The sequence below is a fragment of the Barbus barbus genome, assembly GCF_936440315.1.
Source record: "Barbus barbus genome assembly, chromosome: 9".
Classification (NCBI taxonomy): domain Eukaryota; kingdom Metazoa; phylum Chordata; class Actinopteri; order Cypriniformes; family Cyprinidae; genus Barbus; species Barbus barbus.
This window is the reverse complement of record NC_136737.1, coordinates 22,392,979-22,419,075: the sequence shown is the minus strand read 5'-3', so window position 1 is coordinate 22,419,075 and position 26,097 is coordinate 22,392,979. Positions and strand designations below refer to the sequence as shown.

At 39.0% G+C, this 26,097-nt stretch overlaps 1 protein-coding gene across 8 annotated transcripts; it reads right to left on the bottom strand.

Annotated features, from left to right (window-relative positions):
* Positions 1–256: 256 nt before the first annotated feature.
* LOC306874732 (target of Nesh-SH3-like) lies at positions 257–24,723 on the bottom strand. Of its 8 annotated transcripts, XM_079424951.1 has the most exons (22): positions 24,268–24,479; positions 18,704–18,883; positions 16,612–16,680; positions 16,285–16,417; positions 15,364–15,545; positions 15,232–15,284; positions 14,549–14,585; positions 13,715–13,792; positions 13,435–13,509; positions 11,604–11,804; positions 10,074–10,244; positions 9,250–9,315; positions 6,847–6,915; positions 6,537–6,650; positions 6,331–6,420; positions 5,999–6,208; positions 4,972–5,077; positions 4,295–4,374; positions 3,003–3,032; positions 2,217–2,375; positions 2,002–2,124; positions 257–1,580 (listed from the first exon to the last, which is right to left on the bottom strand). In XM_079424951.1, exons 1-22 carry the CDS (start codon positions 24,356–24,358, stop codon positions 1,465–1,467), a joined length of 2,433 nt encoding a protein of 810 aa, XP_079281077.1. In that variant the 5' UTR covers positions 24,359–24,479; the 3' UTR covers positions 257–1,464. The 8 variants fall into 8 exon arrangements, with proteins under 8 accessions (XP_079281077.1, XP_079281078.1, XP_079281079.1 ...); XM_079424952.1 differs by lacking the exon at positions 9,250–9,315 and having other exon boundaries at positions 24,268–24,478; XM_079424953.1 differs by lacking the exon at positions 11,604–11,804 and having other exon boundaries at positions 24,268–24,478.
* Between the last annotated feature and the right edge of the window lie 1,374 nt (positions 24,724–26,097).

Below are 26,097 nucleotides of genomic sequence, written 5' to 3'. Positions count from 1 at the left end.
TCCCTGTATTGAGTTTGGCAGGGCAAACTCTTCTCTTTTTCTAGCTCTGGAAAAGTATAGTAATGCAGTAAAGCATGTATTGATGTTTATTTTTATAATTTGAGTTGGTGAGATGAGGCAAGTTGAGTGGAGTTTAATGGTGGTCAAATTCCCAGAGATCCAAGTGTTAACAGACCCACATGAGAGACTGCTTTTCATTGTATTTCCTAGAAATGCATAAAAATGGTGCTACGACAAAGACAGTACACAGAGGATTAAAAAAGAAACAAAACTTCTGTTTTTTATTATTGTAAAATACATACAGAAGAAAACAAATCCAGAACAACAACAAACAAAGTTTCATCTTTCAAACAAATTCCATGAAAATACGGATAAGCCAGAGAAACTCTGCCAAGGGCTTGGCAGGGACAAAACTGTACAAAATATGGGACCCAGACAAGCTCTCCTTGAAGTATTACGTTCTTCAAGACTCCTTGAATGTATTCAGTGAGTTAACACTCAAAAAAGTGTTTTTTTTTATTTTTGATTTAAACTTGTATCATGTTTCACAAGCTTGAGGGGAAGGACTTTTAATTCTCTCAAAGGTTTCCTGAAAAAATACTCTCTCCATATACATATAAATATATTTGTATTGTGCAAATTGCAAGTGTAAGGTTGTCCTTACAATCTAGAACCATCAAATATACCAGGACTTACATTGGAAGACTTTAGCCATGGTACAAAGCATCTAAATGAATGTTCCGTGTGTGTAGATATATGTGCGCATGTAAAGACAATGATTATGTTCATCTCATTGTGTCCGTTGTGTCTATTCTAGTGTGGGTAACCTGACTTGTTGAGCCAGTACAATGTGTTCGTAAAAGCAACATAGCGAAAAGTCCCAGCTATACATATCATCTGACATATCAGAGACCTAAACTAATACAGCTGCCTCTGGTGGAAGACAAAAGCCCAGGCTGTCTTTAAAGCACTTAATAAAAGCCTGGCCCTTTCTCACTGGAAGAAAGCCAGTGAAGAAACCACAAACTTAGATAAATAATATTACACAAAATATCAAAATAGTTTCAGGGAGCCAGCTTCCCAATATTTAAACAAGTATTTTTACCTTTCTTTTTTATGTTTTGTCCATCACTTCAATGTATCTGAAGTGTTTTTCTCATAATTAACTATTTTTTTATTATTATTATTACTTTGTTCTAGTTACTGTATGATAAATAACAAGATGAGGCACTGTTTTGCTATTACATGTCACAAATGCACTCAAAAGTATTCCCTGACTCGTTGATCCTGTACACTATTATACATGGTATGTACTTTGGTGACATAGGCTGAGGAGTGACTGAACTCACCATCATTGTTGGGGTGCGGACAGTAACAAAAAGCCTGTCACGTGACTTTAGCAGGCACCAACCCCAAACAATGATAGTTACTCTTTAGGGTTCCTTGTGGACACTTGCTCCGGTCCTACCACTTCCCTGGGATTGGTGTACCGCATTCGTACCATGCGACGTAGGTGACATGGGAGTTTCCACCTATCTGGCCGAAGTGAACTGGCTCTTGTCTCATTGCTCTGTAGAAGCCTGAAAATCATCAAGAAAAGCATTAGAATCATTACTCACTCCTTTCAACAGTTTTGAAAAATGTGCATGTTGCTTTTTTCTTGCAATTAGTCCACATGGGTACTGGAGATTTCAAACTTCAACAAGGATACAAAGGTAAAAAAAATCCTGAAAGTGGTTTATATGACTTGTATATCTATCATATGATAAGATTTGTGTGAATAACCAAATAATGATCCTCTTCTATAGTGAACTCTTAACTTCTGCAAATGGACCATGGTTTGCGGAGTTCAGAAGCATCTTACAAATGAATAATTTGGAATAATTTTGTAAACTGGTTCTCATTCTGGGTTTGGAATGCCAAAAAGGTAAGTACATAATGGAATTTTCTTAACTAAAAGCACAGTAACATCATATTTGTGGTTTCTTGTAGTTTAAGTACCTGGCCTGGTTGGTAGCTGGTCTGCAGGAAGCTGAGTGCCCGTTCTTCCATCCAGGAATGAGTCCACAAACTGGCAGTGGTCTTCACCATGACCCGTCTGGTCTCCAATATTGTAGAATTTACCTGAAGGGACGAGGAAGAAAAGAGCTACCAATTTGTAATCTATTCCAACACAAAATTAACATAATGTAATGATCAGTTTTCAGAAGACTGACCGTTGAGGGAGTCACTCAGGTAGATCTTGTATCGTAGTGAGTTGCAGAGTTGGATGCCAACAAATTTGCGGTACCACGTCCTCTTGACATACTGCTTCCCGTTGCATTCGGAATAGGAGTCAGTTTTGAAGGGGAACTGGGTCCAAATGGCATCTTTACCTGAACGGCATGCCGAGAAACCCCAATATGTTATTTTAATAACTGACAAGGCCAGATATTATGTTCTGGAACAGACTGTGCAAAACATTGTTTCTTTCAATAGTCATCTGAAAAGAGCACTGGAGTACAGACCCCATTTTTGTTTATACATGTGTTCGCAAAGGCCTGCTGGACATTAAGAGCTGAGGGGCTGCTCCATTAGTCTCTGTTTCCACTGGCTCCTGTCATAAGCTTGTCTTACTATTGGCTAACTTTGCCCTCTATATCCATTATGTCATTACTCTGTCAATTTCGGCTAGAATAGACAATACACAGGAAGAAATCGGGGGAGATGGATATCAAACTGGCCCATTCTTGCAGCTGAATGAGTGCAAGAAAGTACAGAGGCCCTTATTTGAGAGCAAGGATGGAGGAGGATGGTGTTATCCATTTGCCACTCTTGGGTAAATGTTTTGTCTGGCTGAGAAATTGGTATGGAAGAAGTGAACTCATGGAAGTCTCTACAGCTCCTTTACCCGTTCTTTTTCTTACTTTCCTCTACTAGGACTGCTCGTTACATTATCCATTTATTCAACAGATAGGAATTTGTCACCTGAGAGAAATAGGGTGCAAAGAAGAAACACGTACCTGAGACATTTTCGCTTACTCGTGGATCCGCTGCAAGAGAAAACAGGATGAGAATGAGGAGAAATCAGAAATTATGGTTTTGTTTTAGAGCCACCTAGTCGTAGGGACAATCAAAATGATCTGTAGACCGTAGGAAAGTTACTGACACAAATCGGCCAACTCTGCATTGGCTATCCATGGGTGGGCAGAGTGCCTTAAACACAAAAAAAGTACAATAAATTCCAACAAGCAGAAAATACTGTGCTTTTCCAGCAGATTTTGAATCTCCCTTATGAAGAGAGATCAGCTGGCATGAACTAACCTGCCGGATCTGCTAAAGCTATAGGGGAGAGACTGAGCCTCAGGGGCTTTGGCGGTAAAATCTCATCATTCAGTTTCCCTCTATTTCTTTCCCATCATCGCACATATGGACTCTCTTTCCTACCTAGTTGCCTTTGCCCTGCTTTCCATTCTGTTGCTAGTGTCTTTCTTTATGCAGGCCAGACGAGGTTTAAAACGAAAGCCCCCTCCCATAAAACATGTACATGATATGGCTCTTTATTTGTTCATTTTTTATGATATGTTGTTAGTGAGCTTGTAAGACAGGGAAAGGTTGGCTGTGTAACAGCACTCCAGGGGTTCATCTGAAGGCAGTGATAGTGCCAAATATTACAACAGTACGGGACATGCTGGAGTCATTATGTTAACAACAAACAACTCATTACATATATCTCTAAGAGATAAAGGAGAGGCCACAAATATTGGCTGACTTGCACAGGCAGCATGCAAACCCATGGCAAAGCAATTTGCAGTGCTTCCCTGGGGATATTTGCATTGTATGCCTAATGTATGACTTTAAAAACACATATTTTTTGCTAACACTGGGATTTGGTAGGGATAAGAGAATATGGGAATGACTTATGGTTAAGCTATGGCTGAAATAAACAAACATTCAGATCTAGATCCAGGACATCTCTTTCACATTAAAATGGCATATATGTTAAAGTATGCTTATGACAAGATAAGTTCAAGATTAAATTATTTTTCTAGCTTAAAACAAATGTGCCACAAATGTACTTTTGGTAGTCATGGATTTGTTTAAAAAGCTTTTATACCATTTTCATAAAAATGCCAAAAAATGCAAAATGTAAGCATTGAGGAAAAAAAATAGCATTTTCCTTACACCTTCAACAATGTACAGTGCATCACACCATGTGACTTTGATGTGGGGGACCAAGAAGTTTTCTTAATATTATTTTTTTTCTAAGAAGTAATTCTACAAGAAAAAATAAAAATAAAAGAAAATACATTACCAGACTCTGTGCTGAAGGTCACTGGTTCGCTGGATGGCCCTTCACCGAGTTCATTCTTAGGCTTCACCTTGAATTCATAACTGTAAGGTAAGACAAAGACAGGTGATGGAACATTACGTTTGTGCTTTGATCCACATAAAACCATTAGAAATATTCCATTTCACATCTAATGTTATACTCCTGACACAGCAGGCAGTCTGCTTAATTTAAAATGATTAAAAAAGGATTTCTGTATTGGAAACCAGGTGGTTTGTTGTCAAATTCCAAGCAAAGTGAGGTTCTTATTTCCTGTCTTCTGAGACCTGACACTTGATATATTTATTCTGCACAGTCTGAAGACTCAAAGTCTGTGGCCCCCCCTTTAATGGATCCTCCATGTGTGATGTAGAGGCATTACCAAGGCCCACGTGCCTCGAGCTGCAGTCCATAGGAAGCACTGGTTTATATTGTGTCACCAGATCTTGAGCCTATATTCAGCCTCATTAAAAAGCTAGCAAGCGTGGCGGCTCCCCTACAGCCAGACCACAGAGCACACGTCCAACACCTTGTCCAGACCTCAGGATGCATGTAAGTCCTAACATCCCTGGCATTTGACACCCACATCAACTAAAATACATCTATCAAATTCAGTAGGGTGTCTTATATAGAGAGGTTGGAGTTCTGCATTGAGACTGTACCTGCTCTCTGGTTTGAGGTTCTCCACAGCTGTATGAGTCTGGTTGGTGGTCAGAATGGAAACCTGTTCACCATCAGGACCTTTAGTTGTTGAGATAACCTCATATTCTTTGAAAAAATACAAACGAAAAGGAAATGGATTAGGGATTGATTGACCAAAGTTGAGGGTTAGTATTGACTGATCAAAGTTGACCAATCAAAGTTGAGGGTTAGTGTGAATTAGTGTTTTACCGACTCAGTGTAGAAGATTAGTGTTTTATTGTTCAAAGTAGAGGGATAGTGTTTGTCCGGTTGAAATTGAGAGTTAGTGTTTGATTTAGAGTTGACAGTAAGTGTTTGATCGATCTAAGTAAAGAGTTGGTGTTTGAGCGATCAAAGTTAAGAGTTCGTGTTTGAGTAACCCAAAGTAGAGGTTTACTGTTTGACCGATCAAACTTGAGAGTGTTTGAGTAACTCAAAGTAGCATTTGACTAATCAATGTTGAGAATGAGTGTTTTACTGATTCAATGTAGAAGGTTATTGTTTAATCGATGGACGAAGAGTGTTTGTGTTTGTCCGGTTGAAGTTGAGAATTAGTGTTTGACTCAAAGTAGATGGTCAGTGTTTGATCGAACAAAGTAAAGAATTGGCGTTTGATTGATTGAAAGTTGAGTTAGTATTTCAGTGACTCAAAGTAGAGAGTGACTGTCTGATTGATCAAAATAGAAGGTTAGTTTTTTAGCAAATAAATCAAAGGTTATTGTTTGACTGATCAAAGCTGATCAATCAAATTAGAGGTAAGTGTTTGATGAATTAAAGTCAAGGGATAGTATTTGGCTGATCAAAGAAGGTTAGGTTAGTGTTTGATTAAAGTCAAGGATAAGCGTTTGAGTCATACCTTAAATCTCAAATTTGATTAATCAAGGCAAGGTTTAAATTCATTTTAACACCACAGTATATTACCCATTATATTCCTTAGATTCAAATGGGTATAAACCAATAGACATTAAACCATGTTTTTTTCTTTGACGATCCATCCCTTAATCCTACCTGTTGTCTCATTATCTGTTTTCTCCCAATCAAGAATAATGAAGGAGGGGCAGCCTTCCACGGTTACAACAGTAAGGTTGGATGGGGGTGTTCTTGGAGGGTTGGTGACATTTTGTTCTCCAGCCTCCTCCTCAGGGAAGTAACTCAGAGAGGTAGTGATGGAGCAGGGTTCATCTGGCTTCTTATCTGTCTTGTAGACCACATGTGGAGCTGGACAACAACACATTTGTGTTTAAATTCAGATTCTTCTTTGCTTTGGCTCTGAAACTCAAATGTGTATCATTGAGAGTATTTGGCATGCAAGGCTACAGTAGTTAAGAAAGTCTCATTACCAATGTAGCGTTCTTTGCCCATGGCATCGATTTTAGAAGCAGGAACAGAGCTGAATACTGAAGAGTTCTCCCATGTCTCAAATCGGGGCGCTAGGACACCAAACATTTACAGTGTCAACTTTATTTATACACCATGTACTCAAAAGATGTTTAACCTTCAGCAAAACATTTAAGATGATAGTATAAAACATCCCATGAAGACAAACCTGTCACTGCAGGAGAAGATGTTGTCTTTGGTTTGGATGGTTTTGCTGTAACAGGTGGCAGCTTGTGTTTCAAGATGGAAGCTTTGTCCGGACTCAGTCCTGTTATCTTGTCTCCTGTTTACATAAACAAGTGAATACGCAATGTTTTCAACATAGCATCTTACCAAGCCATTTAGTGTTAACTGGCAGAAAATAATGTCAAAACATATTTTTGATTAACATTTTTGAGGTTTTAATTTTGCAGAGTATGGTATTCCATGAGCTGTATAAAAGTATTTCGTCTTTTAAGTTTAATTGACATTTTACCCACCTATTCCTCCAGGTTTGCCAACAAGATTAGGCTTTTTTGCTGGAATAGGAAGGCGTGTAGCTGGAGAACCTGTAATGATGGAAGCGAAAGTCATGAAGTAAAATCCTGCCAAATTCAGATATCCGACTTTCCCATTTCCATCTGTTTCCACTATGAACAAACAAGCAAGCAAGCGGTAAGACGAAAATGGCACCAAAAGCTCTATAACAGGTCAAAAGTAGCCCTTCCCTCTAATCACCACACATTCTCATAATATTTACACATCTTCAGCATGTTCTCTGAACTTATGATTTAATGAAAAACAGTGGAACACATCACTACCACCCTCAATTTGGTTGAACTGCTTTCACATTTTACTGAAACACCTAAAATATGTCCCTTGAAAACACCTGTTATAGAGTCAAATATCTAACAATAATATAATATATCAAACTCCAATAGCAGAAAGTTGCTAACTCAAAATATATGAATTTAAAATATGGAACACAAGATGAAATGCTCTCATTCTGAACCAAAATGTGGTCAAACATAAAATCTCCAAAAATGAAAATACGGCTTTTCAAATCTTCTCTCTATGAAATCTCTCTTCAAATCTAGAAATCTTCTTTTAATCTCCTATTCTACGGAAATTAGAGTATCTGATACTCTAAATAATACAATTGAGCATAATGCTTGTTTACTTTTAAGAACCTGCAATTTGGATGCTTTGCTAAATGAGAGTAGCAGATTTTGAGGTCAAACTCACTTGTGAAGTTAACGGCAAATTAAATAAAATTCCCTGTTTTCTTTCTGATTGCATGGATGAAGTCTAAACATTGGCACTTCAACTGCCTTTCAAACCTTCAGTTCTCAATGCCATCTTGCAGTCCAGCCAAAAGCAAATAGGCTAGAGCATGTGGACTCTTCCCAGGAAATCTGATTCAATTTACATCCGAGGCACAAGTTGTGAAACCCTCAGTTCATCACAGGGCAATCAGAAGGAGCTCAGCTCCCTAAACCCTGTGGTACGAATAAAAACTGCAAAGCTGGGTGGCGAAAAAGCCATACTTGGTTGAAAATAAAACTAAGGACCAACAGATGTCATACTTTTGCAGAGGGAAAGTAATTTCCAGAGAGCTAGCCGAGATTTTTGGTGGTGATGCCCGATGTTTTGGGTGATCTAAAACTGTTGTGGTTAGATGATTTTTGCCAGTCACTGTCAAACAAATCTGCCATAGGTCCTCTCTTCAATGAAAACCACCAACCAGCCATGATCTCCTTAGATCTCTAACTTTTGGTCAGTAGAAGAGAATTCATGCCAACAATTTGTGCTAATTTTGTTGTATTCCACTGTTTTTGAACAGGCTGTAGGTAATAAGATGTGCCAATCATTTTGCAAAACTTATTTTGTCCGTGATTGTTTCTTAGCTTTTCTACTGATCATGACAGCAGTAATTCAAGTTATCAAATAATAGGAAATAGTGGTACAACCAAACAAATATCCAGATGTAATACAACATCCTATTATAAATTTAAAGAGCCACTTTACAAAGCACACCAGATTGCAGAACCTGGTGTGTTCTCCAAAAACACGACTAATGAAAATCGATATGCTGTTCAAACACATATTTTTTGGCTGTTTTTTTATGATTTTTTGAGCTCTCAATCAATTCTGTTGTGGAATTGCTGTTAGTGAAACTCTATTCATAATGCTAAAGCAATTCTTGGTAAGCTGCCCTCCAACATATTTTGCCATGTTAACTTTGTTGAAAATAACAGAAATGAGAATGAATATTTCATGTATAAATACCACAATTTTGTAATCTTTTATAATCTGCCTGTGTTTGTTTCTGCTACACAGATAAACAATATGGCAGACTGAAAAAGACATCATACCACATGGAACCTTGTGACTACAATAAAGCATGCAAGTCATCATGCACACAATGAACTTTAACCAGAAGCAGCTACAGTCCTCTGCAGAAGTTTCAAACATTATTGCTGAAATGCACAAATAAAAGAGCCACAGAATGTTACAAGACAGTTCAGGACATTGCGGTGGGATTCTGTGTCCTCCAAAAGACATGTTTTTCTCTTGAAAATAAATGTCCTACAGCACCATGATGGTTTATAAATTAAAGAAACCAATCTGGGGAAAAGCTTTGACAATAACACCACAAAGCTCGCGGCAGCATGGGATCTGCAGAAGCTTGCAAAACAACAACAAACGTCAAAGACAACATGGCAGATTTGCGAGCAAATGGGTTGACTGGTGAATGAATGGACGGATGGATGGACAGACACAAGTTTACAGGAGATTATGGATGGGAAGGACACCAACATGAGCACATGGGCTGCGTCACAAACAAACTTTCTGCAGGTTAATGATGGCTAACACACAGAGGACGATTTGGCTCTGTTTACCCATTCTTGTTCTGGACCATATGGCTGGTTTGGGGAGAGAAAGTCCCTTATGGTGCTCACCGTTAGCTGTTGAAGGGGAAAAGAGTGGGTGTTATGGAGAAAAGGAAGACTAAGGTAGCATCATATTGTTGTTTTTCTGAGGTGCACAGCAGCTGAAGACAACTGGGGTTTTAAATAAAGAGTCATAGGCTGCCGCTCAACTACCTGAGGGGAAGAGAAGCTTTTCAAGAGCAGATTAGTGCAAATGTTGGAGGTCTGCGTGCCCATCGGGCTAAATCACGCATACTTCACTGACAGTAAAACTGTCAGGTGTGTCAGAGTATGATGGCTGGTTTGCACACACACCACATGTTGCAAAGGAGAAAATTTGGCTCTTGAAGAAAAACTGCCCCAAGAGAAGTGCAACCAAAATAACTTTACTGACAGGGAAGAATAAATAGCTGACAGGGGAGAAAAGGGGAAAACTTGTTTTCTTAAGCATTTCTTGTTGATTTTCAGTATAAAAGTATAAAAGTAAATACTTCATAGGAAAAAAGAATCATAATATACATAAACTATTTTAAATAATCTTGGATTTCATACAGTACATTTTTAATGAGATTTAAAATGTCAGAAATATCCCCTGAAAATAATTTGATTACATTTTTAATAAAATCATCTTTTTTTGCTGAAAAATAAGACAAAAATACTTGTGAAGGAGGGAGGAGGCAAGTTCTCCAATAAATAAATAAATAAAACTAATAATAAAAAAGAAAAGCTGAAAAGCAAAAGAGTAAAAGAAAGAAAAAGACTTGGGTAAGAGGGGTAAGAGTAATGACTTTTACCCCCATATCTTCGGGAAGAGTCACCAAGCCTGGGGGAAGAAGGTCTCATGCCATTAGAGAGAGAGAAAGGGTATCTGCCCAGTGACGTCTGGTTCCTGGTGGTCACTGTTAAGACTGAATCGACAGGTTTGGGTGGAAGAGAAGAGATGGAGTCTCTCCGGATGCTCTTACCTAGATTAAAAACAACAACAACAGCAGCAGCTTTGGTTATGCCTTGTCAACTCTGGGAGGTACTGCATGTTGAGGCAGGTACTGTACAATCATGTGAGGGCTGCTATGGGTTAAAAAGATTTGCCATCTGTGGACTGGTGAGAGATGTTAAAGTTAGCTAGTCGTGTTTTGGGTAACAAATCCGATATCTAAGTTGAACTAAAAGTACAAGTACAGTAAGAGCTAATTTTAATGTGCCTACATAGGCAGCATCCTAGCTGAAAATACCCTCTTATGTGACTGATTTGAAACACTTTCTCTAGGTAGCGACTCAATTTAATGCTCCTCATGCAAAGTACACAAGAGTCTCGGCTTACAGTTACAATTTCAATAGTTTTGTGTTAGCATGTTGCTAAGGTAACAGCGCAACATTTTCAAGCATTTACAACACTTGGAAATATTGTATACGGTTGCATATGTTAGCTAATTAATAATCACATTTTTATTGATACTTTTTGGTACTGGAAGAATTACATCTATAATTATAATTATAGAACTATAATTCTCCTGCTTTTTCATTGCCGTGAATGGATTTTATTACTGAACTTACATAGCAATGCATCATGGGATTGGCTTTCCCACATTGGATGTATGCGATAATCATGTTGTGTCCATTTTGGAACACCTATGATGCCTAAAAAATACTGTCTACGTAGGCATCTTCGAAGGTTTGAAACTTGAATGATGTGAGAATTTAAAAATAAATAATGTCTGTTCTGACTGCAGTAAGACTAAATCTGATGTGCTGATGATTGCAGTAAAGTGCAGCAGTGCATTCCTGTGAAGACAAAACATGGTGTAGGGGAGGAAACAGGAAATCTGTGATTTCAGACAATAACACAGACATGATATACACCAATGGGACAGTTGTGATAGCTCGCCTGACAGAGCAAATAAATGAGAGGATTATGTGAACTGATGTCACCGGTTCTTGCTGTTTTTACTGGCGGTCTCGCTCACAAAGACTACAGACAGCTCTTCCTGTAATTCATTGAGCCGGACTGTGAAATAATGTCTGTTTGTGGCTGAAGTTACCGAATTACTTTGTTTGATTGAAACGTGGTTTGAACATCCATTAATTTCCTGCATATCACTTTTCTCCAAAACCACCCCAAAAAGTGGAGAATGAACTGAATAAAGCTTTGAAGTCTGATATTCTGGTGTTTAGTCTAAGTTTGCGATGGTAGAATGCATAGCCAAAGGTTGAACGGCAAGCGCCAAAATAAAATACCTAAGTATCTGTGTGGTAAATAGTGACTCGCTGAAGCAATATGTTATTTTCTCTTTTTAAAAAGAACAAGAAGGAAACATAGGAATTACCAGAGGAACTATGTGGCATCTGAGTGGCTCTAGGTGCACTGGTTTGGGAGTGTCCGTGTGGGGGTGTCCGGGCACTGCTGGGTAAGGAATAGGGGGTAGGGGTGACCGATGGACGGGAGGGTTTAGTGGATAGGAGTTGGGGAAGGATGGGAAGGATCTCCACCAGCTGAGAGGAGTCATTTCTAAAATGGCTGTCTGAATCTGTTTAAGAGAAAGGGGCAGATGAGCTCTCCATGCTGGAAAAACCAAGTCCTTACATCTCAAGGTGGTCAACCAGTTGAAGATGGAACACCAGCTTAGCCAAAGTGGTCTAGCAGTTAAAATCAGGTTAACCAGAGGTCCCACCAGGTGGTAGAACTACTGATAATCCATCTAGTTTGTACTAGCAGTTTGGACCACCTTAAACTGGTTTTACCTGGATTTCCCAGCTGGACTGATTATTGAGACCATGACTGGAGCAAGTTTCCTAACAGGGTGGACTGTACACTCCTAAAAATAAAGGATCCAGGGGTAGGGGTTTGCAGTGATGTCATGGAAGGTTCTCCAAAGACCCCTTAAGTGAACAGTTCTTAAAAGAATGTTAAGAATGTTTGGTAGTTGTTTGCATTGCAATCATTAAACACATCTATAAAAGTTACTCAGTTCCATCTCATTGACTATTTGATGGTATGAATGCTTGAGTGCCTGTTACTGACATTGAGTATTTGTTTTGACACTTTTGTAAGGGGGGTTGAGAATGAAGTTAATGACTTTGGTCTCATGATCAGTTTGGCTCCAGGTGGAAAAACACTGAGATGGTTGTACTATTATCTTATCCAGAGTTCAGAGACAGAGGAAGACAGGAAAGGAGGTGGGACTCCCAGAATTCTGCCTTTCCCTGCTAGAACTAATATGGGACTGATTCTTTCTTTGCATGCAGTGACTTCATGCAGACTGAACAAAGGCCAGCAGAACAAAATGCAAAAACTCTGAATGAAAGGGTTGATGAGATCAGAAAAAGAGATGGTTTTGAAGCTCAGAAGATGAAATACAAGACGAGATTAGACTGTGAAACTATGAAAAAGGTCTTTCTACAGAAACTAACTCGAATAATGACTGACAGATAGAAATTTACAAAAAAAAAAAGTACTCTGCCACTACCATGGTACAGTGATGGCATTACATGATAACACCATGGTGCTCTGATATTTACAAAGGTTCTCTTATGGTAACCATGTTTAAATTGCATATTACCATAAATCATGGTAATATTATTTTTATTTAGTGGGATAAGCTTTAATTGTGCCATAAACAAATTATATACAGTTACAGAGGGACAAAGAGAAAAAAGGACATAAATAACGACATAGAGTGCCATTTATAGCCACAGTAATAAAACAGATGGGGGACTGAGGAAACCAAACATTTATAACAGTATGATGTGATTGACAGGTGATGAAATTATAGGGGACTGAATGGGCAGAGATGAGCATGACAGGAAAGGAGCTGATTGGTGGACACAGAGAGTCTGACTGGTGCTGATGGGTGGAGCGTGAGCAGGCCTAAAGAGACCGCGCCAATGCGTGACCATGCGTGACCACAGAGGGGCTTTCGCTGTGCAGCACCCTGAGAAAACTTACACTTACACTTCCTCCTCACTGTGGAGGCGAGTGGTCAGGAATCCTCATCACGGCAGGATTGGGACTTTCTAACTCAACGTTCTTACAAGGCATGCCAGCATGCAGCCAATCATAACAGCAGATGTCTTTAATCCCCACCCAAACCCAGCAAAGCGATTACCAACTGACTGCTCATAAGCAGAGTGATTTAAAACAAAACATTTCTCGGTTACCCAATGGGAGCTGAGGCCATTTTGGCTCATTGGCTCTTGGAGCAGCCACAGTTCCTTGCTGGCCCATTGGTGGCACTGTGGGAAATAATGCAATGTTTTCGTAAATGGAAAAAAAAAGGCGAGAGAAAAAGTGAGCAGGCATCCCCAACAAGGCTCTTGAGAGGGAGAAAGCATCGGATGCCTTTACTGTGACTTCAAATGCCAGTTTAAAGCGAATGACTGGAATAAAAACAAAACCTTTGTGAAAGAAGAGTGCAGAGAGAGTAAGAGGGGAAATTACCAAAAGATGTCTTGGGACCTCCATTAACGCCTGTGTTTTTGGTCAGTCCTGGCTTGCTTATGTTGTGGTATACAACAGCTAGAAAGGAGATTGCGAAGGAAGAAACCAACATAAAATGCTTTCAAACATATCTCCACAGAAAAAAAAGCATTGAATGCAGTTTGACTCATTTAACACATGGACCAAAACACAGATTAAAGGAAAAAACATTCACCCAAAAATCATCAATCTGTGATGATTTACCCTTACTTATTTAAACAAGTGACCATGCAGCATACATTGACCAGGATTTGTCAAGCTACAAAAAAGGCTGTCATGGTTTAAAAATGACAAAATCACCCTAAAGGTACCTAAAAAAATGACTTAACCGTTTTAGCTTAATATAGAGACAATTATAAGTCATTTATAGATGTTCAATAAAGTGTAAACACTGCTCTGCTATCAAACCATTACTTTGTTTATTTCCAACTAGCCTAGCATAGCAACACTGCCTCAACCAATTGTGTAAGTTTGGGGTGGAGATATATGTTTGTTCGACCAATGGCATACTGTGGTCATTCGAAGCACAGAAATTATACAGTTCATCTTTAAATTTCATGAAGTTCCTCACACAAAGCTACTTGAATTCTTCAAATGGCCAAGAACTACTTGTCTTGATACATTTTTTTTAGTTGTCATTTTTAAAGTTTGACAGCCCTTTGTTACCATATGCTTTAATTGAATGGAAGAGAACAGTGTGATTTGGCCAAAATTATTTTTGATTTACAGAAGGAAGTAAGTCATGCAGATTTGAAATGACATGAGTGTGACATATAGGGCAGTTGATTGTCTTACCAGGTCGAAGTGGGAACAGACTGCTGTGGGTTCCAGCCTGTAAAAAGAGGGTTACACACATTGTTTTTCTTTCTCTCTTTAAAAAAAAGATGTATAGAGTGAAAGAACACAGAACAGCTTTGAGTCTTCATATCATGTAAAAGAGCTCTGTAATCAGGGTCTCTCCACCGTGTCTAAAGTGTTTCTGAAATGCCCTGACAGGCATGCATTATTTCCAGCCGCCACTCAGAAAATAAAGTCCATTACACACATACATATGCTCACAACTGGATTCTTAACTCAAGAGTTTGAGAATATGTGAGAAATAATTTGCTCGCAAGCATATTTCTTTGTTTTCACGACAGTTCAAAATCAGACCACGGTGGACAAGAGACTAGGAAAGGCAAGTCTGGCTAAGCATGGTGGGAGACCAGCTAAACTATTTTAGACAGGCAGGCCATACTTGTTTAAACTGGTTTCTTAATGGCCTTACCTGTTGGTTACTTATTACATATTAAGTTCTAAATAGTCTAAATTAGATCTTTTTTTGTCTCAGAATGTGAATATGTTTTGAATCAAATTAAATGGCAACATCAGAGAAACACTAAAAGTTGTGCATGGCATGTATTTTTCCCTGTTAAATTGTTGAGGATCCTCTATACTACAGTAAGCATAGCAAGTTCACATGAAATGACACTACATACCAAAGTCTTGACAATGGGTCGGTTGGGTTTGTAGTTTATCTGCATGTTTTTGTCTGAAAAGAAAATGGTATGATTATCTTTCGGGTTCCTCAGCCAAAATAAGTTTGAATCGATGTTTGGAGTCTCTATTACCTCCCATGTTGGTGTTGTGGATCACTGGTTTGCTCCACATTCCACTACGGTCATCTTTGTTGGATCGGACGCCGAATTCGTAGGGTGTGTTGGGCTTGAGGTTGTCGATTACAGTATCAGATGTGGGGCAGGTCTGATAGATCCACTTCCTGTTTCTTTCTCTATAGCGGATGGTGTAATGCCTGGTTCAAAAACACATCTGTTATTCAAGTATCCAGTAGACAAACAGATCAAGAGTCATTTCTACACCCTGGCATCGAATGATCATGAGGTCCCACAATTTTAACAAACTGGATTTCTATCACCATAGCTATGGTCAAGCTTTAAACAGAGGGGCTTATGTTTGGTGTATCAAGAGCATTGGTACTCGACTTTAGCTCCCAACTGTTTTGGTCCAGGTCAACATTTCCAATGGCCTTTCCAAAAGTCTCCCCTTAACCGAGAAAAAAAGTTCACATACTTCTGCATAATGAAAACCAGGGGGAGTTAGGGAGGCTGAGAGTATGTCAGTACGTCCCAAAAGTGCCTGTATCCTCAAAAAGCATTTAAACATGTAGACACACACCACACCTGCAGTGGCAGGGATCCATATACCACACTTTTTTTTCCTCCGTGTAGAAAAACATTGCACTCATTGAATGGTCTCTCGGTTACGCGACATAAATCCAGTCTCCTGTCAGTGCAGTGAAAACATTGAATAAAAACCTGCACTGCACTGTAAGGCTTCTGAGGATGGGACCCCTAAATACTGGAGAAAGGGTGCCATGATATTTCATTATCTTTCCCCCCATGTTTTTTTAGGTTAAATGGTCCCTAAATATGAAGTGAAGTAAATTAAGTTTTCCTCTGGGATTTAGGGCACTCATATGGAACATGTTGGTGGAAGAAAAGTAAAATCCAGATGTTCTGTGCGTAACTCACCCATCCTCCAAGCAGTCATTCATGATGTTTCCTTCATAGGGTGTCTTTAAGTAGGTTCCCCAGGACAGAAGCACAGATGTCGGCGTGACAGAATCGATCGCCAGATGAAGAGGTTTGTCCAGGTTCACCTTACCTGTTTTAAGCCCAGATTTATTCAATGTTACCAGAAGCTAGTGCTAACTGAAAGTCTTCAGAGGTTCCCACTGGTTCAATAGCACATCTGTTGCATATTTGTTCACTAAATATACCCTGCCATGGACTCTTTCGATATTTAATCCATTGCCAATACATTTCTTCTTCTTTTTTAAAATATATTTTGCATGCTACCTGTGCAGTGCTTCTTCACATCATTGGTTGGGATGGGCTGAACAGCTACCAGGTATTTGGGCTCAGCATCTGTGAAAGCAAGCATCTCAAGTTATTTAAGGGTTCAAACAAAACCATAAAAAGGGCAATTTCATGGTTCAATTTAAGTTATTTTCATGAACTTACAACGAACATGAAGGAAATAACCAAAAAACAAGAAAAAAAATGTAAAGGCTACAACACACATCAACAAAAGATTGACCCCTGAAGACTCCCATGACTGTGCGTGAATGACAGCAAGTCTCATAAAATCAGATAATTTGACCTTTTTTGAAAGAGGTTCCCAATCCTGGCCCTGGAGAACCACCAACATACATATTTTAGATGTCTCCATAATCAAACACACCAGATTAATTTCATCAGCTCATTAGTAAAGACTCCAAGACCTCAGATGTGCCTGTTAGATAAGAGAGACATCAAAAACGTGCAGTGTTGAGGGTTCACCAGGACCAAGATTGGGAACCACTGTTTTATGACATGGCAAGGTTAGTTTAGGTTGTAAAAAATACATTTACTTTGACAAATATATTTAAAATATATTTAAGATATTTAATCACTGAAAATAGGAAGAAAACGTTTTGTTTGTTATACCATGAGTCATTAAATTTCGTTTTTTTTTTTTTTTAATGGTGTTTGTTCTAATGACTTGTTACGTGTGATTTAAGATATTTTTAAGGGCCTAATCTGTATAAAGAACACTTATTTGTCACGGACCCACAATTCAGAAAAATTCTGGTAGACTTTTGTTTAGTAAAATGTCTTGAGATGTTTAATGTGAAGCTTTTCACATGGTTTATAGCTCTGTGATGACAAAGGTTTGCTGAACATCCGTGTTTCCACTGTAACAGAATTAAACAGCACATTTGCCAAAATTGTATTTGTTGGGGTGATAAGTTTGTTAATTATGCCTCTCTAATAGCTATGAATATGTACACAGGAAAACTCATTTAGACAAAAAGCCCATTAGACTGATAAAAAATGGGTCATTACCAAAGTCCATAACAATCTGGACATTTATGAGTGAATGTGCATGTGGCATGTCCAGTTGGGAAGACTCCAATAACTGTTTTCGCCTTTCGACCATCTGTTTTGCACGTGTATCGTATTGAAATCTCAGCACACACTGTAAATTCAAGGGAAATGATCCTCCAGCCTGCAGCCAATATTGAATAATGATATGACTGTGTTTTCCTCTGTTGAATTGTGTAGGTAAAGAAGCCAAAAACTCAGAGGCCCTTCCTTTTGGTACAAACAATGCCTTGCTTCTGGATAAGCGTCAAGCGTGTAAGCGTCAATGCGTAATTATTTTTATGCTTGCGTCAGTGCTTTCCATTGAGTTCAAAGGGCTCGACTTCAAGGTTGAGACCTTGTCCACTTTAATCTTACATGATGTTTGCCATCAACACTAGTGACCAGAATGGTAAAAATGTAAAAATAAGAGACTTGGGCATGAAAAATTAACCATACAATATTGGCCAATACCAAATTTAAAAAAATCTCTAACCAAGAACCAATATAGTACCGATAAACCCACAAGCAACTGCGCTCTGTTATTTCTGCACAAGTAAAATGAAGCACCAGTTGTAAAAACTAACATTAGCTTTAGGTTACCTATGACCTGACCTTAACCTCCTCAGAGTGAAATTCGGAGTTGTAGCTCCTTTGAGAGTGATGATGAATGGACAACAGGAAGTTATTTTACAGAAAAACATAAATGTGGTTAGTGTTGCTGGGAGTAATATGTGACCTTTTTACCTTGTCAGGCATGATGTGTGGCTTTTTGGTGATGACAAATACAGCGGTTACCAAACCTTTAACAAATAGAATTAATTTGGGGTTCAATTACAGTTTGTGTTTTCAAATAATGGAAGAGTTGGCGCAAACATAGGTGTGCAAATCAAGACGGTGGTTTCGATGGATCAAGGAATCAGCGTTTGTGGTTACTCCTCCATTCCCATGCTAACCCACAAAACAACATTAGTGATTGTTTTGTGAGCTTCCTTCGGGGCTCTTAAGCGAAATAACAGCTGCCTGTGGTTAAACTCGAACTTACCAATCTCGGTCTCATAGGGTTCCCCGTTTTCTGGAAGTTGAATGAACTGCTTGGAGAACATGCTGGAACCATAGCCTAAGATGTAGCCTTCAAGTTTGACATCAGGGTTGGGTCGAACAAACTTCAGAACTATGGTATCCCCAGTGGCGTTGATTCGAACCTTCATATTCTGTCTTCTTACTGTGAAAAGGAAAATATAGTGTTTGAAATACTTTTAATTGGCTTAAGAAACCATGCTGCAGCTCTTCAAATGTTCTGGGTTTCTATGTTTGACATTCAATGGCAGTAAAGAGGAACTGCACAAAAAGAGTGACTTTCAGAACACCGCAATGAATAAATGATTAATTACTTAAAGAGTAAAGAGTAAGACTTTATGTTTCCCACGTGTTAGATGGGGTTTGTGAATTTATGGGGTTTATTGATTTATGAGGCCAAAGGGGAATGGAGGAGCATTCTTCTGAGGAGTGCAAAAGTGTGTGCCATGAAAATCATCATTGAGGTAAATCAAGGACAATGGTTTTCACAGTTGAGCTCCTCATCACTTCCCTCAAAGCACAGTAGCATATGGACCTCCAATATTACACCCTAGTTACGCAGCATTACATTTAGAGGAATTATGAGTCTTTGAGGCTTTGTACAGTTTCGGGAATTTGACACAGACACACATTTAAAGTGGTCTGATCATTATCTTTTCAATCATGTGCCAAGCAATTCATTGTAAATTACCTCCTTTTATACCAGCGTCGTCTTTCACTGCCATTACATTGGATAATTTGCAGCATGGAAAATGTCTTGAGTCAGTTTCAGCCCCATTCTAAATCCAATAAGCCACTAGGCTGAGTGGAGATTTTTCCGCTTCCACCTTTTTCCCATCAATCAGAACTGTTTAACGATTACGCTGAGTTAAAGAGGCCACGGAATGTCCTCCTTAAACTGATTTAAACTGGTTGGTCTGAGCCATTGGAAAGTGATGTGTGTATTTAGCTTTATAAGTAATTGCAAGCGTGGCAGGTAAAGCTAACCGCCCCTATCTGTCAAAGTCATGATGAAGCACCACTTTAATCAAAGCTGTTATTAGTTAGGCTTATCAAATTCTGTCATTATATACTCACCAAGCTAAAATCATTTGATGTCTTCAGAGAAAAATATTTGATATTTTGAAAAACCTTCATGCAAGTCTTTTCCAAACAGCAACAATACCCATTGACCACCAAAAAAGCACCATCAAAGATTTTGTATTAGAAAGTTAAGTCTTTTAGTGAGATGATCATTCAAGAACTGCTGTGACCAGATCGATGAGTCAATGAGTTGAATGCAAAAACTGGATCAGTGAACAAATTGTTCTTTGGATGAACAAGATCATTCACAAACAATTCATTCTGACTTGTGAACTGGAACAACAAGTGTTCTGAAAACAGTGAGTGTTGACTCAAAAAACAAAAAAAAAACCAACAAAAAAAATGAATTCATTGATCCAGTTCTTCAGTTCAACTCAACTGATTCAGCTCAAGCTAAATCAGTTGATTCAGCTGTTAACTCAAGCGACTCTTGAGTTAACAGCTCACCAGAGGGGATCTGTTGTTTTTGGATGTTAATGGTCATGGATTTCATTGCTTGAAAATGAGCTGCATGAAGATTCTTATTGTATGCTATTACTTTTTGTGTTTGAAGAAAAAATAGCAACATGCGAGTCAGGAAAGATTTAAAGGTGTGTAAATAATGACAGAACTGTCTATGGAGACGCCTTTCAAATCCCCCTATATTGAAGCATAGACATGGAAAGCCGACAGACTAATTCAGTAACTCGTCTTCTTAATCTTTTGAAATGACTTAAACAAACAGAAAAAAGGAAGTGTGTGTGGTCAGGGAAGCTGCTGGATTTGTACAAGGGAAACAAACCACTAAATCACTGGGATCATTGTAAAATAAACTCGTCAGTGAAAAGCACTTGGAAATGAACTCTACTTTAGGTGTTCCCTGCCATTACAACAATGTACCGTATCACTTTGATTAAGTATAATTAACAGGCAGGTGCAGTCTTGTTTCTTCATCTATTCATTCAGGTGTCTTTTTCAATTCCTATACCATGTCAATGTAGCTTTAGACTGGGGCCAAGTTTCTGAGTCATGGATAGGCTTGACATTTGTGGTAGAGTGGTATTATTGGTTTACCTGTTCTCACCAGCTTGTCACCACAAATGCTTTAAAAGCTGTAGCTGAGGGATTTTTTACTTTCCCAACATTTAATAGTTTTACATCTGACAACTATTGTAAAAAGCCCCTTTGCAGTTACAAGAGTTTTACCCTTCCAGTGGAGGAGGGCTTTGACCTCTGTGGTCAAGGGCAAGGAAAACACAAATAATATATATATATATATATATATGTATATATATATATATATTAGGGAAATCATGCTGGTCAAATCTGGTGGTTTTATTTATTTATTTATTTATTTATTATTATTTTTATCATTTTAAATATTTTAATTTAAATAATATTTTATTCATTATACATTCCTATTTAAGTGCCCAATTGTAAGTAACTAAATTAGATTATGCATGTTCTAATTTCTCATTAAAGGTGCATTAGCACTAAGTAAATTAATGTAATGTCAAATAAAAAATAGTTAATCAATACTGGAAAAAACAACAACATTTTGTCTTAAGGGAAAACAAAGGCCAACAAGCCAAAGTCTTATATTACATTTTAACTTCAAGAAAAACATGTCCTTTCCCTAAAGGATTCAAAAACTCGAGTAATAATAGGTTTTTAGCCAAGTCACGTTGTGCAATTCACTCTGCAAAGTAAATAAAATTATCACTAAATTATCGGATTGCACATGGATGAAAAAGAAAATGTATTTGATGTTGTATCTTAAAAATCCAGAAACGCAGAGGGTGGGCAAATAGCAAAGATATGTAGGGGAAGCAAAGGGGGAAGGTATATCTCATTTGACACCACTGACAAGCGTAATCATGCATGCTCTTTCCTGGCGCTGATGTTGAATGATTTCCAGACTCAGACTGATCAGCCCCCATCCAGAGCCCTGCCCCAAGCTGTGTTCCGTCAGATACGGTTCGTTTTTAGCTTGTGCATGAATACGGTCCAGTTTTTATCGGATGTCTGGCACTTGTTCCACTTGAAACATAATTTACAAACACACTGATTTTCAGAAGGGTCAGTTTGATTCACAGCATTCTTCCTGGACTGAAGCCATACTACACAAAGCACTTGCCAAGTCTGCATTTAAAATCAGTTCACTTTATCAAATCAAGGTATTTCATTAGTTTTTTCATCATGTTCATAACTTTAAATGAGCAATTAGTTCATCTCAAAGAGCTAAAATTCAATTGGGTCCAAACATTTTTGTAAATATCTCCATACAATTTTAATTTGTATTCTTATTCTTCAAAGTATCTTAATTTGCAGAAAAAAGAAAGCCATGCACTAATGAAATTCCATGAGGTTGAGCAAATGATGACAGATTTTGTTTTTGGGTGAACTCTTCCTTTAAGTCAGCACTTTTCATGGAAAATTCTGAAATCTGGTCCTTATGTAGAACTCCAGGCTCTTGCGCATCATATTACAGGACAAACATTACCCAAATATCCAAGGAGATGATTTAAAAAATGGCACTAAACTTCAGAAGAAGCAAATCACCTGAGGGCGTGAAGGGAGTGTAAATCTACTGTTTTTCCCAGACTTCAGCAAATCTTTTGTCTTTCAGGCACATTTACAACAATTCTGATCTCTGCACTCAACATCTGCTCTCCTCTCCCTTTCACCCCCAAGTCCTTTCATCCTCTTTTTCTGACTTTTCTGAGGTGCTCACTTACACCTCACTTACACCTTAAACTTACACTTACAGACGTTTTGATATAACCACAACCAGTATTAGTAGCTTATAGATGACCCTTGATTGCTTACACCACTCCCAAGCACACGCTCATTCAAAATTCAATATTTTTTCTCCCTGATAGTGTTTGTCTTCGGTTCTCAGGGTGCATTGTGAAGTTCCAGCGCTTGCTTTTACAGTACAGCTGTCTGCACATGACTTGTTAAGCCATCTTTGCCCTGCGGCAATTTGAAGTACAGTAACAAGTAGAAGCTACGTCTGAGCCGGGGGCGAACATGCAGACATCTCAGACTGCTGTTTCCTTTTAAGGTGTCAATTATCAGTCTATTCCATCCATGCTTAAAAAAAACATCTAAAGCTAGCCTAAGAGGGTTTGCTGGTTTTAACTGGATTTAGATGGTCTAGAAGGGCTCTCAGCCTGGTCATGATTGTCTTACCTAGTATAGCTGGTATCCCAGCCTGACCAAGCTGTTAAGCTCTTTTTTGGAAGTGGAACTAGCTGAAAAGTGCCCCAAACTACTGTAAAACCAGCAAACCAGACCAGCCTGACAAGATAAGTGTGTTTCTTTTCAGCAGGGATGAGATGATTCATTTTCAATGTGTCTTCACACTTGTTGAACTCAGCCCCACCCGGTAATTTAAATTCTGTCTTTTTGTCAAGTCAACATCCATAAGGAAACAATGTTGGCCAACGAAATATAAACACAGAGCGCTGCTGGGCTGATTAACTAGCTGTGCTGAATGATGCTTGGTACAAGAGACAGGGCACTGAGCCAGCGCAGACATTCCTCCCCTCCGGAGATGGAGGTGGTTTTTAATAGCTGATAAACGAGTGCTGATAGTGAACCGAGAGCTTGTATTACTAATGCTGTAGCTAATCTGTGCACCCAGGGACGCGGGAAGCTAGAGATCTTGCAACGATATACACTACATATGCACATACACCTATGGCACTGAGGAGGCTGGTGCTGGAACATACACACAAAATGCACTATGAATAGGATGCTAAGGTGCAATATATTCATTCAACAAGCCCTTGAACACGCAATCAGGTGCTATCATGGAATATATACACACACGAACACATGCAAAAACAACAACAACAACAAAAACATTGATTTTGGCCAGCTGCACACACCATGAGGTAACCATTATCGCTCTACTGTTTCAAATTTTAGCCTATAAAAATCAAATGTCATTTTCCAGCCGACAAAGACAAAAAATCAAAGTGCCTGGCTGGTTTCTGAAGCTGGATTCTGGACAATTGCACATGCCTCATTTTCCAGCACCCTTCAGGCTCCAACTTCATTTTTTTCCCCTTTGCACAGTTTGGCTTCACCCCCAACTGTAATCATGCTGCATATAATTCCCCTAATAATCTGCTCAATGTATGCCCAAATGCACCTGCAAGTGCAAAATGCATTGCATGTTCTTAAAAATGAATGAAAATTAAAACAATGACTGGTTCAGGGCATCTTGCAATGAAAATGAACCTTCTCCTGCTTAAAGCTCAACACCTGCAGCTCCACAAAACATCTTTTTAGCATCAAATTACAATCCCAATTTCACAAGAACTACTTTAGAAATGCATGATATTCTGAAACACAAACAGGTGCATCATAAAATCACAGTGATCACCAAAACACATGAGTGCCCCATGCTGCAGGACATGGCACTGTGAATATGTGGCACCGTTGTGCTGAACTTGCCTCTGACTCTTTGTGCTGAGCTGCATGCAAGGAGGAGAATTCCTGCGAGTGTCAGAAGGAAGCCCAAGTGAAGGACAGTGCTGCCTGCCATGGTGCTCTGCTCCAATTGAGAAGGGATGCTGCCCGATTTCTCTAAGACTGCTGCTTCTGGTTCTTTTGCTGGTGCTGGTGTCAGGTCAGGACTTCTTGAGCTCACCGTGTGCCTCTGCTGAGTGATAGACAATGTGAGGAGTCCTCCAGGATGTATAGTGACCAGGGAGGGAGGAGATTGGTGATGCGTGACTCAATCACACCCACCCTCACCAATCCCTACACACACACACACACACACACACACATTTGTGGGGGGTGAGCATGGCTTTCATTTACTGGTCTCACTCAGCCACACACTCTCTCACTTTTTCTTTCATCAAGGATTTTTCCCTGCAGCTTGTGTGTTTGTGGGTGTGCAAGTCTGTGCTTGTGTCAGAGTGTTCTCTCTAAAATCTGATTGGACCTAGTACACGGACTTGGGACACCCCTACAATGGCAAACAGCCCAAAGGGATTCTGAGTTCCAGGAGGACAATAAATGATAAAGTACACAAACAGGACATTAGATGGACAGAAAGATGGCATAAACTTCCCTTTCTTCAGTAATATGACTTAAATATAGTATCCCTCTATTTCATCATCACGGACAGAAGCACTTGTATATCTGTGCCCATTACTAACCACTGTACATTACGTCTTGTCTAGAAGGGCATCTAGCCACACGTTCTCTGCCAAGTAACCTCTCCTCTAGGGACATAGGCAAAAATTTAGGAGGTGGGGGTAGTAGGTAGGTGGAAAGTGATTATAATAACAAGTACTTCCAACACGTGCCACTGCATGCGACATGTAAAGGGAAGCACTCGCTCCAGTGAGCCTCGTCTTACCCACAGGATGTGAACAAAGACATATTCATGAATCAAGCCGCCCAAAAATTTTGCAACTACAGTCTAGCATGTGTCTCCTACTAAATTATCAGCACCGAGCACCATAAAACAAGAGCTCTACTCCAGAACGTCCCGTGCTACGAGACGAGTTATTTAATGAGCATTACAAGCAAAACAAACCCAAAAGAAAAAAGAACAATTTGGAAAACCACTCCCCATCATGACTCAAACAAAGCGTCACTCGTTTGCAGCTGTGATCATGTCTACAGCTGCTTGCTGTACCGACACAACAGTTTACAACCAAGTGAGTTGCCAGAATCAACTTCTACAGGCCATGTGATGTCTTTGGCTAGACCTTTAACCCTACATACGTATATATAAATATGGTTTCTACAGCTGGTACCACTCTGAGTCTCTGTGATTGCCTTGTAAACTCTTAATGAGTTACTTCAAAAGACAGAGCTGGATAGTGCTGAGACTTGGACAAATTAGAGAAGACTTGTAGACCAGAATCAGGTCATTACGTCTTTGTTTTTCATACCTGAAAACATGTTGACCTGTAACCCTTCCTAGGGACATGCCTTAAATTGTTATGCTGCCATTTAATGGCCTAACAATCACCCTGAGGTCAAGCAACTCACCTTTCAACTGAGCGATGGATTTTGCAGTGTTTTAGTTTTAATTATGGTATGCCAACATCTCTAGGTTATACAGTTCATTTGTAAGGATACGTGTCTATACTAACAGAAGAACACACACTTTATTTTTTATTTAGTTAACCTTTATTTAACCAGGCAAGTTTCTTTAAGAAAAAGTTATTATTTTCAATAACAGCCTGGAAGGAGAATTAATGTTTCCTGGGAAACATACAAACATGTATTACAACATATATATATATAAAAAAAAAAACTCAG